Genomic DNA, 21,385 nt, shown 5'->3' on the forward strand with positions numbered 1-21,385 from the left:
GTAATTACCTTTTTATACCAGAGGCAGCAGGAGGGCTGGTAGCCAAACAAGCCCAACAGGTGGAATAAATATTAGGATAAGAAGAAAAAATTAGCCAGTCAAAATGAGGCGGAGAGACAGGGTCAACACAGTGAGCTAAAAGTTGCCCCAGTCCGCAGAGGGAGGGGCCAGAGGGAAGCATCAGGGAGCAGAGAGGTTAAGAAGGAATCTGACCCTTTTAGCAAAAAGTTCTCCAGAAAATGTGTACTTTCCTATCTTAGTATGTGAACAGCACCGAAAATAATGGAATCACTGATGGTTGACTCATTCTTAGAAAACCTACACCAACCTGCAATTACACTCTCATTTGTGAACTCATTGGAAAAATGGCTTCCACCTCCACTGGTCTGAATATTGCATGAGACAAAATCTGGGTTAGGTTTGCTCACCATGGTAACCTCCGAGGCTAGCAAGATGCTCGGCACATCAAGCTCTTAGAATAGCTCCTGGTAAGTACCAATGAGTATAAAAATGTTGGCTATCATCATCATTATTGCTCATAGAAGCTAGAAAATGGTTTTGGATAAATCTTTGATCTGAGTTTGCGGTGCTTTGCTCTTTTTAAAAGAATTTAGCCTAAACTAACCAATAGCTTCTGAAAGCCATGCTATTTTTAAAAAAATAAACTTTTTATTTTGTATTGGGGTATAGCTTAATGATATAGATTAATGATGTTGTGATAGTTTCAGGTGAACAACAAAGGGACTCAGCCATACATATGCGTGCATCTCTTCTCCCCCAAACTCCCCTTCCATCCAAGTTGCCACTAACATTGAGCAGAGTTCCCTGTGCTATACACTACATATTTATCCATTTTAAATATAACAATGTCCATCCCAAACTGTCTAATTATCCCTTCCCCTATCCTTCCCCCTCTCCCTGGCAATCATAAATTCATTCTCTAAGTCTGTGAGTCTCTTTCTGTTTCATAAGTTCATTTGTGCCCTTTCTTTTTAGATTCCACATATAAGGGATGTCATACAATATTTCTCCTTCTCTGTGAAAGTCTTGAGGCTTTAAATGCAGTGAAATTATGATGCATAATTGCTGGCAGGGTCCAGCTTATCCTCACTCTTCCTACATCTGTGACATTGATGCAGAATTGCTGGCAGGGTCCAGCTTATCCTCACCCTTCCTACATCTGACATTGACCCTGCCTACTGACCAATAGCATCTGCAGGCTCAACCCCAGACACAGAGGTAGCAGCCTCCCATGGACTTCTCGACCAGCCACGTGTGGATCCTCCAACCACATACCTGGCTCCCCAGGTTCCCTGAAAGCACTGACTTGTCCATTCATGCCAGATCAGCTTTGGCTGATTTTCCAGCCCTTCCTTTTAAACCTGCCTTTCTCAGTTTCTTCCACAATTGTGTAAGGTCTTATTCATATAACAAACCTGATTTTGTACCCACAGGGGTTCTGCTTCCCTGATCAAATTCTGTTATGGTTATGGTAGGTAGCTGGTCTCCAGACCTGACCCCCAGTTAGCCACCGAGAACTCTGTGAAGTCTGGCTGGCCCTGTGGCTCTCTTAAATCAACAGAGACCACAGTGGAAGCAGCAAATAATCTCTTCTGGCCCTAGGATTCAAGAAGGCCTGGAGACTTTCACTTTGGCACTCACAGGACTCCCCCCCAGTCATATGTAAGAAGTCTTGCAGGACAGACCACGTGGGACAGTCTGGGGTGGGAGAAGCCCTGAGGCGATACGAGAGGGCGGCCCCCCATCTCAACACCCCTCTAGTCCAGCCTCCCGGTCACCCTCACCGAAACCGGGGATGAGAGAGGGAGATGTGAGTGGCACCATCTTGGATATTCCTGCCGCAGCCAACATCTGACTCTAGAGGCAAGAGAACCTGAGTAAGACCAGCAGAAGAACTGACCATCTGAGCCCCACAATCCACAGAAACAGGAAGAACAAGCAAATCATTGTTATAAAACTCTTTCTATTTTGACATAATTACAGACCTACAGATAAGATATGAAAACAGTATCAAAAAATCCCATATACCGTTCACCCAAATTGCCCAAATGTTAACATTCCATCTCCCTACCCTCCACCACTCTCAGCTGTTTGAAAGTAAAACGTGGTAACTCCTTGGGCTTGTGTTTAGTCGCTGTCGCGTCTGACTCTTTGCGACTGCATGGACTGTAGCCCACCAGGCCCCTTCATCCGTGGGGATTCCCCAGGCAAGAATACTGGAGTGGGTTGCCATTTCCGTCTCCATGGTAACTCCTTATCCCTGTGTAATTCAATGTGTATGTCTCTGAAAACAAGAAAATTCCTCTTTCATAAACAAGTTTAATTATTAAAACTGGAACATTGTATTTTATAATGCTATCTTATAATCTACAGACCTGGCTCAAATTTTTCCAATTGTCCAAAACATGTCATTTATGGTAAAAGAAAATCCTGGATCACATATTGTATTCATTTGTCACATCTCAATAATCCCCTTTAACTTGTACCAGTTCCTGTGGCTTTCTTTGCCTTCCATGGTATTGACACTTTTGAAGAGTACTAGCCAGTTAGCTTGTAGGCTATCCTTCAATATGGGTTTCTGCTGTTTCCTCATGATTAGATTTAGCTTATACATTTTTGACAGGAAATACTCCAGAAGAGATGTTTCTTTTTTAGTGCTTCAGATCAGGAGATATTCCTTGATGACTTGCCTCATTACCAGTCATGTTGAATTTGAACTTGGTTGTGATGGTGTCTGACAGTTTTCTCAAAGTTACAGTTTTTTTTCTTTTTTATTAATAGGTGTCTTATGTAGAGATTCTTTGATACCATGTGAATATCCTGTTTCTCACGACACTTTAATCCACTAGCTTTAGTATCCATTGATGAGTCAATTGATGAATCAGTTATTACCATTATGATTGTCAAATGATAATTTTCTATCTTCATCATTCCTTCTACGTTTGATGTATTCCATCGTAAGAGAGCTCTTCTCTCCCATTTATTTATTTTTTATCAGTTTTTACTAATTTATTTGTATTTGGTTTAGTGGGTTATCATTTGCTCCTATCACGATTTATTCCAATGCTTGAGTTGTCCAAGATTTGGCCTTTAGGGGGCTCTTCGACTGGTTCTATATCCTTTCATATTTTCCATCATTCTTTGAGTACTTCTATACTTTTTTGGCATAAGATGTTCCAGGCTCACTTTGTCCTATCCCTGCCCCAGCCTTGAAATCAACCGTTTTCCTAAGAAGCCCTCTTGCTTTTTAGTGGGAAAGATTTAGAAACCAAGATCTGGATGCTAGGCATGCTTGCTGCTACTGGAGTGCCATTGCTTTTTGTCCTTCTTAGTGGAAAGAAGTAAGAAATATATATATGTGTGTGTGAAAGTGAAAGTTGTTCAGTTGTCTCTGACTCTTTGTGACCCCATGGACTGTAGCCTGCCAGGCTCCTCTGTCCACGGAATTCTCTAGGCAAGAATGGGGAGTGATCCCCTTCTCCAAGGGATCTTCCTGACCCAGGGATCGAACCCAGGTCTCCTGCTTTGCAGGTGGATTCTTTACCATCTGAGCCACTAAGGAAGCCCATATACATGTATACACATGCACAAATATATATATATATACCTGGGAAGCCAATTCAAACCATGATCTCATGCTGATACCTCTCATCCTCACACTTTCTATATTTATAATTTCCTTTTCCAACAGTGAAAATCTGGATCCTATTATCCATTACATACTGACTTATCTTCATAACCCTAGAATATATATAATATATATATAATATATATATATAATATAATATATAATTTCAAAATTGTTAAACCACACCTCCTCCCAGCTTTGCTTGGGAACCCCTTCCAAACCTCTGTTAATCTTCCCAGGCTCTCAGTTTTGGGTCCTTGACAATTATTTTGATCCCCGGTTGGGGAACTAAGATCCCATATGATGTGCTGCATGGCCCAAAAAATAGAAATAAAAAAACAAAATATGCTGAAGAATGATGCTGGCCTTGCTGCCATCCCCGCAGGTGGGACATCAGTGACTTCTCAAATTAAGGAGTTTGAAGAAAACTCCTTATTGCTGACTTGCTCGGGGGCGTGGAGCGCTGTAACCACCACGGCAGCAGCCCCACCGGCTGGTGAGTGGGCTTCAGAAAGATTGATCACAGACCCAGTAACCATTTCTCAGCATTTCAGACATTATTTAGGGAAGGAGGTACTTATAATAAGAACAGAGTTTCCATCATAATCAGGATGAGGGCTGAGTCATTTTATTTGAATTTTCAAAGAGTCGGTACTCCAGACTGGCTAGGCAGGGCATAACTCCTTACATAACGCCATGTCCGGTGAGAAACGGGGCCTGCCCATCCAAATTGGCCTCTGTAGCTAATTTCACAAGTGTCTCATGGGCAGAGCATGATGAGTGGGCATAATGAATTTCAATATTACAGAGAGATTTCCATGGAGTTACATTACAAATTAATAAGCTGAGACTGAATTTGAAGGGAATGATTATTAAAGTGCCTGCCTGATCTATCTTCTGTGGCAGAGCTTTTTAACCTGAGGTTCAGGGATGCATTTCAGGGGATCCATGTTGCCCCAGATTTATGGTATTTTTATTCAGAGTTGTGCTTGTGCATTTCAAAACTGTTTATCTATTTTTGGCTGCCTCAGGTCTTCACTGGGGCACACAGGCTTCTCTCTAGCTGTGGCTCCAGGGTTCAGCGCTTGTGGCATAGGGGTTCAGTTGCCCTGTGGCACGTGGGATCTTGCTTCCCCGCCCAGGGATCGAACCCGTGTCCCCTTCACTGGAAGGTGGATTCTTAACCACTGGACCACCAGGGAAGTCCCTTTTTAAAAAGAGAATATTTATTTATATATAGGGTTGTGCTTGTCCATTTTTATGAGGAAAGAGTCTACAGTTTTCTTTAGATTCACAGGGAGGCCCTTGACCCTCAAAGGTTAAGATTCTTGATCTCTTTCCACATCTCTGAGACTGGGCTTCCTGAGACAAGCCCTGTAGGAGCCCTCCAGCTGAAGGATGCCCTCCCATCGCATGTTCAGATTTTAACATCCCCCCACCTCCTCCTGGAGAAGGCAATGGCAACCCATTCCGGTACTCTTGCCTGGAAAATCCCATGGATGGAGGAGCCTGGTGGGCTGCAGTCCATGGGGTCGCTAAGAGTCAGACATGACTGAGCGACTTCACTTTCACTTTTCACTTTCACGCATTGGAGAAGGAAATGGCAACCCACTCCAGGGTTCTTGCCTGGAGAATCCCAGGGACGGGGGAGCCTGGTGGGCTGCCATCTGCGGGGTCGCACAGTCAGACACGACTGAAGCGACTTAGCAGCAGCAGCAGCCACCTCCTCCTCCCCAAATTCGGACAGGAAGCAGGACACTACCTGGCTGGAAAGTGCCATAACTATCCGAGCTCCCTCAATAGAAGTCTCTTGCCTCCTCACAAGGGAATATTTGAATGCAAGCAAGGGTGTATGAGGAGCTAAATGCCCTAATTTATTTCAAAGAGGAAATTAGTCCCAAATGAAATTATTTCCAACATTCCTCACACTCGGTTATGACAGACTTGAGAATCAATGCTCAGCTAAACAGTGAGATGTTCTTTGGAAGAACAATGAAAAATAAGAGTTTGAATTATGCAGTATTTGTGACCTGATGAGCCTGTGAGCCCCTGGGGCAGATTTCCTGGGAGCCAATTTTGGCTCTACTGCATTCCAGCAGGTACAGTCTTGGAAGATTACTTTACCTCCCTAGGTCTCAGTTTCCTCATCTGTAAAATGGGGATGATAATAATAGCACTGAATTTGTAGGGTTGCTTGTGAAGATTTAATAAGTTTATAGTTTCCAAATCCTTAGAACAGTATTCAACATTGAATAAAGAGCCCATAGACAACTACGGTTCTTATCTTCACCATCAGCTTGAGCACTGATGCCTTTTGATGCTCTTAATAGTCAAATTTATCAGCTAGAGTCAGTTGATTGCTTGTGTAGACCCAAACTTTGCATCTACTTTGCTTTCAATTGCTGTGTTAGAGTTTCATTAAATGGTCGATAGGTTTGATGAATCATTTCAGGAAGCATTTACGGCAGGGAGTGGATGGGCTTGCTTCTTTGGGAAACCCAGTTCAGTCCTGAAACTGTGCATTTCTGTGTGTGTGTGCTCAGTTATGGCAGATCTTTGTGACCCTATGAACTGTAGCCTGCCAGGCTCCTCTGTCCATGGAATTTTCCAGACAAGAAATACTGTAGTGTGTTGCCATTTCCTTCTCCAGGAGATCGTCCCAACCCAGGGATTGAACCTATGTCTCTTGCGTCTCCTGCATTGGCAGAGGGACTCTTTACCACTTGCACCACCTGGGAAGCCCTAGAGCATTTCTGCCTGCATGCAAAAATCCAGATCACATGATGGTGAAAAACAGTAATGATCCTGGTGACCGCTTACTGAGGGCCTTCTATTTTGTAAGGACTCTACAGATATCATTACACTTATTTTTCATCATAATTCTATATGATCAGCCTGATGTACCATTTTACAGATGAGAAAATTGAGACTCAGAAAGGTTGAATGCTTTTCACAAGGTCACACAGCTGATGGATACACACATGGACTGACTTCAAAGCCCACACTCTCCCTTCTAGATTTGGCTTCCTCCTGTTTTCACAATTACCAATCAACGAGATGAGAATAATTTCATGATGCCTCCTAATGCTCTTTTATTAGCAATGCAGCTTGCTTCAAAGGGGTCTGTCTGGGAAAAGGCCCAGCAGATGTGACCCATCGATTTCTTCATCCGGGCACCTCTCAAATTCAGTGTGTGTAAGCCTAGCTTTACTTCCCCACACTCCTTGTTCTATGCATGTCCTTCCTAATTCCTCCACCTTCTGTAGCCTTGGTGCTATTGACTAGCTCACTCTCTTCCTTATCCCACTGGCAGGAAAGCGAGGAACCTCTCGGCTCCTTTGTCCCCAGCCTCCACTTCTGATCAATCACCAAAGCCTGTTGTTTCAATCCTTAAAATGCTTCTCCATTCTCATCACTTTTTCTTAATTTGGGCCTTGTTGTTTTGTGGCCTGATTATTTCAACACTTTCCCAAGCCTTGAGTCTCTCCCCCTTATAATCCACTTCCATGTTGTCTACAACATTTCTAAAGCCAAATGTGATCTTTTTCATTCCTCTCAGTCTCTCCAATTGCCCACAGGATAAAGTCCAAACCACTTATCGTGGCTTCCAAGGCCACAGGTGAGAATTTCTCGGGTATCCACCCAGTCCACAAGTCACAGGTTCCCTTTCTCTGGGAATTGTTCCTTCTCTCATCCAGGGTTGGGCTACCAGGCACCATATTCACAAAAATGTGACCTCGGCCTTTAGCAAGAGCTGATTGAACTAGGGGCGGTCCCATGATGGGAGCTGTACCAAGCGGAAACGTCACATCAAGAACTGGCACTGGGACCACAGAATTGTTTTCTCCAGGTGTCTGCATCTGTTCCACGCAAATTCTAGTGTTGTGAACAGGACAGGTGTCACAGCGACTGGATTGACCAGAATTCCTGTCTGAAAAGAGAAAGAAGGAAACATTTCTGTCTGCAGAGAGAAGAGTTAAAAATTGAAGTGTGAACACTGCCTGGGCTCACCATGACCTGCATCCAAGTTTTAGTCCTTCTTGGCTCCGTGATGTGGTCTTGTCTTTGGGCTCTGAGAAATTTCCTATTTCTTAAGCAAATCCATCTTTTCAACCTCAGTCAGCTTCAGTGGGTTTTTACATAGCATCCATACATGCATGCTAAGTCACTTCAGTCGTGTCTGACTCTTTGCGACCCTGTGGACTATAGCCCACCAGGCTCCTCATGGGGAATCTCCAGGCAAGAATACTGGAGTGGGGTTGCCATGCCCTCCTCCAGGGATCTTCTCAACCCAGGGATCGAACCCGTGTCTCCTGTGGCTCCTACACGGCAGGTGGATGGATTCTTTTCTGCTGAGCCACTAGGGAAGCTCGCATACCGTCAAAGCCCAGGCTAATTTGATCCCTGCTTTTCTTCCTTACATTTCCTACTAACTCTTTCACCTTTCCTCTGTTCTTCCTGTGCCCTCATCTTTCACGTCAGCCATGAAACCATCCTTACCATCTTCCTTACCGTCTCCTCCACTCTCATCATTCTAGGCCTTAGGTCACTCTGTTCTTTCTGCCTGGAATCCTCTTCCCTCCCTTGCGGTTCAGTGAGACGCTAACCCTTTAGGACACTATTCATGTACCACTTCCCTTCTGAAGCTTTACATTAGTCCTTCCTTTGTGGCCTCAGAACTTCCCTTCCGTACTGTTGTAGAATTTACCCTCCTGATTCTGTTTGTTTTTGTGTCATCTCAATGGATACTGAAGAGGCATTTGACAAAACTCAATAACCTTTCATGATAAAAACTCTCAACAAACTAGGATTATGAGGAAATTGCCTAAAAATAATAAGGAAAATATAGCATTGCCGAAGAATTGATGCTTTTGAACTGTGGTGTTGGAGAAGACTCTTGAGAGTCCCTTGGACTGCAAGGAGATCCAACCAGTCCATCCTAAAGGAGATCAGTCCTGTGTGTTCATTGGAAGGACTGATGCTGAAGCTGAAACTCCAATACTTTGGCCACCTCATGCGAAGAGCTGACTCATTGGAAAAGACCCTGCTGTTGAGAAGATTGAAGGCAGGAGGAGAAGGGGACGACAGAGGATGAGATGGTTGGATGGCACCACTGACTCAATGGACATGAGTTTGGGTGAACTCTGGGAGTTGGTGATGGACAGGGAGGCCTGGCATGCTGCAGTTCATAGGGTCACAAAGAGTTGGACATGACTGAGCAACTGAACTGAACCGATAGAATCTGCATTTCTAACAAGTTACCAGGTGATGCTAATGCTGTTGGTCCAGGGACTACACTTTGGGAACCACTGATTCAGAGCCATGGTTCTCAACCTAGGTTGTGCATTAGAACTTTTTAAACACCCAATTCCTGAGTTGCACCCTGTGGAAATAAATGAAAAAGACCCAAAGCAAATAAAAAACTATTTATTCACAGTTTGCTCTAGCAAGAGAAACAGCCACCATCACTAGCATTTGGTAGACTCAGAGGCAGGCAAAAGAGTAAGAAAGCTTTAGGGTGGGAAAAAAGGGAAGGCTCCAGGGGTGCCCTGATTGTGGTTGCTGCATGGGGAAACTGAAGTGGGAAAACGAGAAGAAGGGTTTCCTATGTAGTTGGTTAGGGGTGCATATTTGACTTTTCTTGGTTCTTCCTAAATTGGAAGCAGGAGCCAAAATTAGGGAAGCTGGCAGATATAGATTAAGTACTGTGTGTTTGGGGCCAATTGCTAAAGAGGTTGTAGTTTGGTTTACTGGGCTGGTTGCTGCAGACGGTGGGTCAGAGTTCTATTGTCATATGTGGTTTGGCTATTGTCAGTTTGTATATTCAAGTCTCTCAATCCAGACCAAATAAGTCAGAGTTGGCAGATCCAGGGGTTTGGGCTTAAATATTTTAAAAATAAACTCTCCAAATGATTCCCACAAGAGCCAAGGTTAAGAACTGCATTTTGAGACAGCCTGAGTTCTCTTCTGGGGGAGGTGGAGAGCCAGGAGGTACAAGGGAAGGGTTCTTCCTCTGCGCTCTTCCCCCAGGAACAAATGGCCTGGGTGCGGTGACCAGCTTTCCATCAAGCTGGTTAGCAATCAGCTATCAGCTTATACCTTGAGGTACCTTTAGAGGAGGGGTCCCTAACCCCAGTGCAGAAACTTACGAAAAATATGACAGTGGGCAGGAATTGTCCTTTGTTTTAGCATCTCTTATAGATTTTTATTGAAATTAGCATAAAAATCCAAATTCACCAGGACTACAAAGCATTAGTTGCTCAGTCATGTCCAACTCTTTGTGAGCCTATGGACTGTAGCCCACCAGGCTCCTCCGTCCATGGAATTCTCCAGGCAAGAATACTGGAGTGGGTAGCCATTTCCTTCTCCAGGGGATCTTCTTGACCCAGGGATCAAACTGGGGTTTCCTCCCCCCATGCAGGCAGATTCTTTACCATCTGAACCACCAGGGAAGCTATAGGACCTACAAAGTCCCTGCCAATTCTCTGGTCCAGCTTCTGTCCCTGTCTCTCCCAGTCTCCACACTCCCGCTTTGCCATCCCCAGCCCAGCCTGGTGCTAAGGCAGGGCCTGTGGTCTTCTCCATCCACTGTGCTCTCTCCTCAGACCTTCCCATGATTTGCATTTATCATTCAGGATTTAGAAGACACTCACATCTCGGGGAAGCCTTCCCAAGCCCCCTTGCTAGGGCACTTCTCTCCTCTTCCAGTCCTTTTTTGGTCCTATTGGTCTATTTTATTTTCCTTATAGAATTTACCTATCTGAAATTAATCAGTTTATATATTTATTGCTCCTCTCCCCCAGCAGCAGTGTAAGCTTCCTGAAGGTAGAGACTTTTGTCTGTTAGCAAGACACAGCTGTATTCTTAGTGCTTGAAATATAATAGATGCTAATAATAAATCTTTATTGAGTGAATGAAGGGGGTCAGGACTATGCTCTCAATTTATCCCTCTGTCATTTACTAACTGTGACTTTGGGTCAGTCACTTCAGCCTCTCTGAACCTCAATTTTTTCATCTGTAAGTAGAAAAAAATGATACCCTCCTAGATGATCTTCCAGTACTGCTGTCATGGTCCAGTCATATTTTGTCAGATTTAGGTTAAAAGTGCTCTTGCAATCATCACATCTGCATTTCAATAGGGCCTTCAACCAATATAATGGCTTAAATGTCCAAGAGCAAGTCTAGTGAAAGTGGGGATATTTTGAGGAGACTGGGCACTTCCAGGGTCCTCAAATTCTGCCACCTAAGCAACTATCATCTCTGACTATACCCAGAGCCAGCCAATGGGCTACCTTCCAACACAGTCTGTATCACTCATGATGGGGGTGTTGCAATTCTTGGGGTCTTCGGGTGAAATCTATATCAGTTGGTTCAAGGGTGGAGGTGGCAGTCAAGGACGTGGTCCCCTCCCATCTCCTTTCAAGAGGACCTGCAGGAAGCAGAAGTAACTGACAACTTCCAGTTGTATGCCCTTTTCTCTGCCATGGCATTCACACCAAGACCATGCTTTCCTGGAAGCTACTTCCAGCTAATGTGTGAGCACAGTAGAGATTCTTGAGCTGGGCATTCCTGCCCAATGTGGGATCTCCAAATGGGCACCCTTTGGTTGGAGACTCTGCACTGTCCAGCTAAGACTTTCTCAAGCTGCACCACAGTCAGAAGTTATTCCTCTCTGGGGCTCCTCCTTCCCACCCTCCTTGCACAGGTGTCAGACCTGTGATATGAATCGAAGCCTCCCCCTGCTTACTCCTGAGTCCTCCATTTTATTCTTTGCTGTATTTCCCTCAATCTCTCTCTGGCATATCTAATCCCATTTTGGTATCTGTGTCTCAGAAGACTTGAACTAACATAGAAGAGTTGGAGACAACTCTCTTTTCTCCCCGTAGCCATAACCTCCTCATTTTGATCTATGCCCAGTAACAACTTGCTAGGTATAAAATTTTAATAAGTATCATCGATTAGGAAACACCCTGTCTCCTCCTCCTTTAATGGAGTCTGGAGCAAGCTTATCTGATGGAGAAGACATCGTTTTCCTAGCTCAGGGCTGAGTGAAGCAGCCCAAGGGCCCTGGTAGAGAAGAGTTATGGAAATCACAGGAATGCATACTTTGGGAAGTCCTCTCTTTTCTAGAATCCCCAGTGGACATGTGCTTCATTGCCCTCAAGTCCAGCTCATCCTATAAGGAAAGGAGAGCTGGGAAAAGAGGTTTGGAAATTAGGACAAACCTGCCAAGTAGAGCTAATCAATGATAAGATGCAAAGGAAGTCAGGGAGGAGGAAGTAGCAATGCACTTAGGGAGATGTGCCTGGTGGACAAGATCCAGGAACAATTCCCGCTCATCATGTGAATGCATTCAGTAAGCCCCTAGTGCAGAAAGTACTGCTTGAGATCTTGTCCAGGGTAAATGAGAGGCAGGACCACAGGACTTCAGAGCAGGGGTGCTGAGGGAACATCTTCCAGCCCAGTGCATTTCAAACAAGTCCCCAGGTATTACCTCTGACATTTTCTGGAAGGGGACATGGGGATACCTAAGGATGAGTCTTGTCTTCTCACTGCAATCAAAACACTTGAACCACGAGGGTTCTGTCTCTCAAAACCAAGCCTGGAAACCATTAAGGTCATCTCACTCTTTCCTGTTATGTGCAGAATAATGGAAGCCCCGAGAGGCTGTATGATTGCTCAACGTCACACAGCCAATTAACAGTGACGGTGAGGATTAGAACTTGGGACCTTTGACCTTAGTTCTTCCTGCTCTCTTTCTGTTTCACAATGCCACTCCTCTGAGGAATTATAATTTATATGTCAGCTTGGACATAGTCCATCAAACTGAATTGACACATTAAGCACATCGAGCAGATGTTCAGGCTGCATTGGGCAGATATGTCAATCTTCTGTTCAGAGAAGATCAGTCCAAAGGGATTTCCCTGCTTTTCCCTCAAGGTGTCATTTATACATGTGTTACTTGGATTTACTCATGGATATTTAAATCCATCATTTGACAAATGTTCTACTACAGAAGCAATGTAGAGAGGCAGCAACTGACAGATCTGAGAGCTGAGCAAGTCTAGGGTTGAGCCCTGACTCCTACACCAGGACCTCAGAGAAGTTATGCCATCTTTTGCAGCCTCAGTTCTTCACCTGTAAACTGTTGAGGGCACTTACTCTCCAGGTTTCTTTGAAGATTAGAAATGATGTAAGTGAAGCACCTGGGGAGCCCTGGTCACTCAAACAGTAACGAATCTGCCTGCAATGCAGGAGACCTGGGTTTGATCCCTGGGTCGGGAGAAACCCCTGGAGAAGGGAATGGCAACCCACTCCAGTATTCTTGCCTGGGAAATTCCGTGGACAGAGGAGCCTGGTGAGCTACAGTTCATGGGGTTGCCAAAATTTGGACACGATGGAGCAAATAATAAATGAAGCACCTAGCCATGCCTGGCACATAGTAGATGCTCTGTAACTGGCGGAGAGTGTAATAGAAAGATTAGACACATGTCCTGAAGACCCGTGCAGAGTCCCAGTGTTGTGGGGAAAACAAGGCTGGGGGAATGAAGGAACAATGAACTGCTCATTATCTCTGCTGATGGTAAGGGATTCAGAGGTGGGAGAAGTAGGAGAATACTTCCCAGAGATGATTTAGAGAAGGAACATGACTTGAAGCTTAAGGGTTGGGGAGGCAGAAGGTATTTGAGAAGAGCCTAATAACATGAGCAAAGTGCAGAGGAAGAAATCAGAGTCAGGGCCATGGAGCTCCTGGGAGTGGACTCGGCGAGCAGCAGCCGAATCACTGGAGGGCCAGGAGAAGCTCTGGAAACCCATGTCAGCAGGTAGATTCTTACTGCTCCAATAGGAAGGAGAATTCTGTGACGTTTCAGTCAGTGAGTTCTGGAAAGGGTTAACAGTTCCCAATGTGAATTCTGCTTCGGTTTAGGAGCTGAAGAAGGCATAAACCCTCGGTGTTCTCCTTTTGATGACTCTGAGCCCTTATCCCAGTTTTCCAGAGGTGAGGAAACTGAGAACCAAATGACCAAGTGCCTTCCTCAAAGTCACCCAGCTGGGAAGTGGCAGAGTTGGAGCTGGAGCCCAGACCTTCTGCCTCTCCAGGTCCATGGCCCCCTCCAGCTTCACAATTCCTTGGTTTCTCTGTGGTGTCAAACACAGGACTGGGCAGCTAGATGAATACTTGGGGGGGCGGGAAGCGATAAACCTTGACTGCAAGTTCAAATAAATTGCAAGCCTTACAGCAGTGCTCTTCAACTCTTAAATGCACATTGAAATCATCCAGGGAACTTTAAAAAAGAGAAATGCTGACCCCCTAGACTCTGAGGCACCACTCACAGCCAAACCTCAGGGGCGGGGCCTGGGCATCAGCGTGTCTTAAGACCCTCAGGTGCTTCTGGTGGGCAGCCAGGACCGTGAGTCATCGAGCTGCTCTGTTTAACACGCTTGGGCCAACCTACGCTGGCATGTCTCAGCAGAGCTCTTGAATGACACGCCATCTGTGTGCTCCTCGGGCCCTTCTGTGCTCGCCTCATCCTCAGGCAAGGATCTCCCTCCCTCTCTGGTTCTCTGCCATGCTGCCTCTGGATTGGGTCTTCATACTCGCGGTGGTGACTAATTAATCTTCCCAGAACAATCAAAGAGGACCTCGTCGTGGGTGAGCCATCTGGAGATGCCTTGGGTTGACTTGGACTTCAGGGAGGCTGAGGGGAAGAAAATGGGAGATGACTCATCCATGAGATGAAACACAAAAATTGCACTTATTTAAGGAAGGTTGTGGTGCTTGGAGCGGTAACTTTTCCTCCTGCTTGTCAGTGGTTCCAGATGGTCCATTTCCCCCTTCCACACCCCAGAGTCCACACTCATCACCGTATACAGGGACAGTGTGCAAGCCCTGCTCGCATCCCCTTGCCTGGGTCAGGGTGCTCACCCTTCAGCTGCCACACACGGTGGCTGCAGACGGCTCCCAGCTGCCACCCTCTCTGAAGTGGTCTTGGCCATTAGGTGCCCCCTGGGCCCATCCAGGAAACCATGCCCATAGCCTATGACTGCCCAACAGGGAGTACAGGATGCAAACCCTTTGCCTCAAATTGGGTGTGGTTTACGGTCCTCAAAATCATGGCTCTCGTAGATGTGAGCCACAGCCTTGCATTTTCCCTTCTCTATTCCCTGCTTCCCCTAATTGCTTACAAGACTCCCCTCAGGCCACTGCCTCCAAATGCCACAGACTCTGAGATCCATTCTCAGAATCCCTTCCAGGAAACTGTGCAGAGACAGGAAGTTCTCTAGGCGATGTGAAGAGCTGCAAAGACGTTTAAGTTGTAGTTGCTTAGTTGCTAACTTGTGTCCAGTTCTTTTGCCGCCCCTGGACTGTAGCCCACCACGTTCCTCTGGTCCCTGGGATTCCCCAGGCAAGAACACTGGAGTGGGTTGCCATTCCCTTCTCCAGGGGATCTTCCTGACCCAGGGATCGAACCTGGGTCTCCTGCACTGCAGGCAGATTCTTTACCACTGAGCCACCTGGGAAGCCCAAAAGATGTTTAAAACCCAGTTCTTATTTATAAAATGCTTCTCAGTCCATTACAGAAACAACACATTAATGTGCAAAAAGTTAAAGAAGTTAACAACAATGAAGTTACTTTGGGACATGTCACAAGGTACTAGACCATATTCAAACAAACTTTAGAGGTTGAATGGCTCAAAGAAGGGTGGCAGAGACCCATGAGAAGCATGCAGGAGGAGGAAATAGGATGAACAAAAATATTAAGGAAAACCAAGGTGCAGGAGGCCCCACTGCAGTGCAGGGTTCCCGAACCTTTGCGTGCAGCAGAATTACCAGCAGGGACTGGGAAAACGTGGACTACCTGCCCCACGCAGTTTCTGATTCCATAGATGTATTTTAGGGTGCAAGAATTTGCCATTCTAACAATGCTGGTGCTGCTGGCCTGGGACCATACTTTGCAGACCACTGCTATCATGAGATGGGCTTCTCGGGTAGTGCTAGTGGGAAAGAATCCTCCTACCAGTGCAGGAGATGTAGGAGATGCTGGTTCAATTCCTGGGTCAGGAAGATCCTCCTGGAGGAAGGCATGGAAACCCACTCCAGTGTTCTTGCCTTGAGAATCCCATGAACAGAAGACCCTAGCAGGCTACAGTCCATAGGGTTACAGAGTCGGACATGACTGAAGTGACTTTGCACAAATACACACGCTATCATGAGATAAAGTTTGAGATATCAAGAATTTTCTTTCTCCTAGGCATTATTCCAGGGTCCCCCCTGCTGCCACTCAGGTAGCAGATTTCAGGGGAGAGAGGGTAGAACCTTAAAGAACAGATTGTCAAGGTCCTGGTTTCAGACCTTTCAGGAGACTTTCCTAAATCACAGGCAGAGAAGCAAGGACCTTAAAAGCCGTGATTTTCTAATGCAAGAACCAGGGCTCAGAGAGAAAAGGGTCTTGTGGGTTTTAAAAGCCTGGCTCTGAGTATCAAAAGCTAAAGTCGCCAAGACTGAGATCACAGAGTTTATACTACGAATCCAGGATCAGCAAACAGGGCCTGTCACCTGTTTTTGTGGATAAAGCTTTATTGGCACACAGTCACACCCTTTCATCCACATATTGAATAGGTGCTTTCCTGCTGCAGTGGCAGAGTTGAATTATCACCACAGAGACAGAATGTTCCACAGAACCAACAATATTTAATAAATGAAAAAGTTTGCCAGCCTCTGCCATCAACCACAGAGTAAGGAAAATGGGGGAAGAAGAGTTTGATGATGGGAGAGCAGTTTTCCCATCTCTGAGAAAGAAGATAAACCTGTTACTAGCTGAAGGGAAAGCAAGAAATCATTCGGGTTATGATGAATTTCTCTCTGAGCCACCAAATGAGGTTACAAGCAAAGTTAAATTCAGTTATAGGAAAAAAATCTTCCATTTTTGCATTTCTGAATGATCTATAAAATTCCTATCTGCATAGGAGTAATTTAGCAGGATCAGAATAGGAAGACAGGGAGAAAGTGAGAGAAAGGTACATGTGGGTCAAACTATAGAGCGCCCCTACGTTTGGAGGATGAGGACTGGGTGTCCAGCCCTGGCACAGAGCGGGGTCGCTGGCTGTGAAGAGCTGTAGAACCACCATCATTCCAAACTGTCCTCCCCCCACTCCTCCGAGGCCACACCTCATGCCTGGAGAGCTGCTTTCAGGCCCGTCACCTCAACCTGGCCTCACATCACCTCTGGGGGGCACTTCCTGTCCCATCTTAGAGCAGAGGCTCTGGAAGCTCTGAAAGTCTCCAGAACTTGTCTTGGGATCAGAACCCAGGTTTCCAACTCCCTCTTCAGGGCTCCCCCAGTTCTGCCCAAGGAAGGGAGGGCTGGCCCATACCTCAGGAAGGTGACTGCCAGAACTTCCTCCTGAGCTGGGTACCTGGGTGTGAGAGAGCATAGGGCACACAAGGAGGCTGTGGAGGATGGTTCTGTTTATAACAAAGGGAATACAATCACTCATTCATCCACTCACTATTCATCCACTCACTCATTCATTTTCTTGTTTCAGAGGGCCTGTCCCTCTTGACTTCTGAAGAGGACGCATTTTGACCTTTGACCTTTAAAAAAAATCCTGAAGACCTGTTGATCATCCTTCATGGTTGGCCAATCACATTGGTTTTATAAAGCAGCTCAGCAGCTGAAAAAAAAAGGGGGTGGGGGGAGACATAAGGCTCTATAGTCAGGTAACTTTAGGTTTACATTCCAGCCTTATCCATTTACCTGCCAAGTGACTAAGCATCTGTGCCTCAGTTACCCAGTCTGTAAGTCAGGTTAATAAGACCTGCCTTCAAGCCCGCAAGGTAACAGCATTATGTGAAAAGAGACAGGATTTTCTGCTGAGTGACCAGCTGTGAACTCCAGGTTGCTGGGTGCTGAGCTGACTGAAACGGGGGCTCCCCCTCCTCAGGAGGAGGGCTGTGCTCACCCCCCTGAGGGGTTCCTGGCTGCTATCAGCATCAGTGTGCACCTCCAAGAAGCCTTTCTCTGCCGTCCAGACCACTCTCAGGATTGCAGAAGCCTGCACTGTCATATGCTTACCTGGTGCTATTCTGTCCCCACCTAGAGTCCCTAAAAAAAAAAGGAAAAAAGGAAAGCACAGGGGCTGGGGTCCCTCTCCTGGAGTACAACCCGTGTATTGTTCAGCCAAGCTCAGACAGTGCCAAGCCAGGTGGGCCCCTTGGGCCCCCCCTTTTTTTCCCAGCAATAATTAAAATATTTATTTAAAGCAATACATTTACAGCCCAAATAGTTCTACACTGTACAATTCAGGTTTAACCAACTTCATAAAAAATCACTTGACAACAGTTGTATCCACAGATTTAGACTACTAAATTATTTCTTTGCCCATTCTTCTCTCTCTTTTCTTTCCTGAATAACCTCTTTCAGGTATAGCTCAAGGTAGAATTTATCCTCCTCATGCTCTGTCCACTGCTCTTTAGGCAGGATCTGCTGCCTCACGCCCGGGTCCAGTGGTCTCTTAATGGGAAACACTCTGTCATTACAAAGGTTCCCCGGAAGCCTTCTTATGGCTTCTTTTACACCGTCATTCTCATATATTGTATCATCTCGCATTAAGCCCAGTTTATTGAACCTGTGCTGCACCAGGGGTTGGGATAAATTCCAACATCCACATGGCATGGATTAAAGAACATGTTCTATAGGCGAAAGGGGAAATTTGTAGAGGTCAGTGTAGAACCAGAGAAGAGAAGGAATCTTCCCTGGTCCAGTGCAGAACCAGAGAAGACTAATCTCCCTGCATTCTCCTTTCAGCCATAGAGAATTGTGCCCGGGGCTCAGACTCTGCTGACTGGCAGTTTGGTCTGTGTTCCACGACCAGACCCTCCCCCGTGGGCCTCCCTTTGTCTAGGGTAATTTTAGGACAGCAGCTTTGACGTGGAGACTATTTAGGGAGCTTGGACCAGTGGCCTGGACCAGGGGCAGTGGGAAAGGGAGCGGTTAGGCAGGATGCAAAGAATGTTTCCTAGCCTGAGCAGCCACAGCAGCTCCAGGCTAGCCCCGCCCCTTCCTCCAGGCTAGCCCCGCCCCTTCCTCCAGGCTAGCCCCGCCCCTCCCTCCAGGCTAGCCCCGCCCCTTCCTCCAGGCTTGGGGAGCCTAGGAAGGGAAGGGGACTTTGCATCTGGTCACGCTGCACAAACATCACCCACAGGACGTCTTGAACACTTGGGCCTGGACCCCAGCCTGTCTTCCCAAGTCAAGCTGACAACAATGCTTACAACCAAGCTTAGGGCTTCTGGAAACACTGAACAATTCACAAAGCAGAGCTGGCTTTTAGCAGAATCATGAGATCCATTTGGGGATCAAATAGTATCTCCCTCCCTGGGAAGTGAATTGAATCAGAAATGCTCTATTATGACTCAGTGACAGAGAGGCAAGTCTGGGTGAGACCAGATGACTAAAGGATGGCTCACAGAAGGGTTCTTATTTAATCCTATTCTTCCTACAGAGCAGAGGGTCCATGCAGGCACTGGGCATTGATGCCACTGACAACCTTCCAGAAGGAGGGATGAATAATGCCAGCTGATGAGTCAGGCTGGCTGCAGGCACTGTGGTGAGCACCCACAAGTCCTGGGGCGAGTCGAGGTAAACTGTTGTATTCACTTTGGAATAAAATGACTAAACAGTAAGATCCAAGCCTTGTTCTGAAAGGAACAATTTGTTTAAAAATAAACTTTCCCCAGGAAACTAAAGAAAAGCAATCAGTTCACGTTTCCAGCAACACTTTCTACATAAAAACCTGTGTTCTCAGTGGAGGCTGGAGACACAGAATGGGCTGGTTGGGGAGGTGGTGGGGTCTCTTGCCTGGGAAGCCAGGAGTGTTAGGCTGAATTCTCACTGGCCTGAGATGATTTAAGTGTTGTTCTGCCTAAAAGCAAGTAACCGAACCGCAAAGGGAAAGCCTGTGTGGCAAATGATGGTGTCTTTAGCTGAGTATCTTGTTTGAGAAACCACTTATTAAGCACCAATATCCTCCTGATTAATCCTAGTAATAACTCCATGAGGTAGAAATTAATATGATTGTCATCATTTTACAGGTTAAAAAAATTGTGGCAATGTCCTGCAAAAGGTGAATGGATCACCTATCACATAGCCAGATGACTTAATATTAAAAAGAAATGAGCTATCAAGCCACAAAAAGACATGGAACTTAAATGCGTTTTGCTAAGTGAAAGCCAATCTGAAAAGACTACATACATGCTGCATGATTCCAACTATAGGACATTCTGGAAAAGGCAAAACTCTGGAGATGATAACAAGTCAGGGGTTATGGAAGAGTGACAGATGAATAGGTAGAGCTAGTATACTCTGTCTGACGTTATACAAGTGAATATACATCATTATGCATTTGTCAAAACCCATAGAATGTACAACACAAAGAATAAATTCCAATGTGAACTATGGATTTTGGTTGATTGGAAAAACAAAACAAGCAAGGGAGGGATAAATTTGAAATCTGGGGTTAACAGGTATGCACTACTGTACATAAAATAAAACAATAAGGACCTACTTGTAGCACAGGGAACTATTAATATCTTGTAATAACCTATAATGTGAAAGAATCTGAAAGAGAATATATAAATATAACTGAATCACTTCGCTGTATACCTGCTGCTGCTGAGTCACTTCAGTCGTGTCTGATTCTGCGCGACCCCATAGATGGCAGCCCACCAGGCTCCGCCGTCCCTGGGATTCTCCAGGCAAGAATACTGGAGTGGGTTGCCATTTCCTTCTCCAATCGTTGTATACCTGAAACATTGTAAATCAACTACAATAAAAAACAAAAACATACTGTACAACACCAGGAAATAGAAAATATAATAATTATAAATGGAATATAACCTTTAAAAGTTGGTTACAATCACTGTATTGTATGCCCGAAACTCATAAATATTATATGCCAGCTACCCTTTAATAAAAAATAAATTAAAAACAGAACAAAACTGTGGTAGGTACTTACCCACCATTCATGTTCCCTGTGCCATGCCTCCACCATCCTTCATGCTGTGCCCAGCATGCAGTGCTCAATAAGTGTTTGTCAGATGAACAACTGAATAAGTGCCTGCTAACAGACCCAACTGTATTCAGTTAGCAGGTGGACATTTCTCTTATCCCTGGGAATGAATCAAGATTAGTTCAAATCAGTTGTGGCAACATGGCTTCCTTGTGCAGTGATTGGTCTAGGAGTGGGTGTACACCCAGTCTGGTCAATAAGACAGAGCAGAAATGATGTTTAATGGGAGCATGTCAGAATAGTGGTACTAGTTATTAAAATAGTGAAATACTTCTGTACCAGGTGGTAAATACTGTTCCCCTGATCTTCTCTTGCATCTCTTCATAATCCAGCATCTACAAGGTTACTTCTGTCATTGAAGGGGCTTCCACAACTTTGCTCCAGGGCTATATCCAGCATTTGATCTGTTCTGATTATCCAAGGAAACTTTCTAAGGAAAATTTCCACTTGAATAAAAAAGCAAAGGCTCATATCTTTTTGCTCATATCCTTTCTTTCTGCTGTATCACTGTTGTTGGCACCATGGCAGCCATCTTGTAACCATGAGGCAATAAGATGATGATAAGACAAACAGGGCCTGAGTTCTTAACGATGCTGGTAAGCCACACTGCATCAAACCTGGAGCTGTCCTCCCTCTAGATGTGTTATTATGTGAAACAAATATCTT

General features: G+C 45.4%; 1 protein-coding gene across 1 annotated transcript; it reads right to left on the reverse strand.

Annotated features, from left to right (window-relative positions):
- Positions 1-18,021: 18,021 nt before the first annotated feature.
- LOC122451168 (cytochrome b-c1 complex subunit 7-like) lies at positions 18,022-18,261 on the reverse strand. Its single transcript, XM_043483763.1, has one exon. The coding sequence runs from the start codon at positions 18,259-18,261 to the stop codon at positions 18,022-18,024; it is 240 nt and encodes a 79-aa protein (XP_043339698.1).
- Between the last annotated feature and the right edge of the window lie 3,124 nt (positions 18,262-21,385).

The sequence above is a fragment of the Cervus canadensis genome, chromosome 12 (genome assembly GCF_019320065.1).
Source record: "Cervus canadensis isolate Bull #8, Minnesota chromosome 12, ASM1932006v1, whole genome shotgun sequence".
In the NCBI taxonomy this organism is placed as follows: domain Eukaryota; kingdom Metazoa; phylum Chordata; class Mammalia; order Artiodactyla; family Cervidae; genus Cervus; species Cervus canadensis.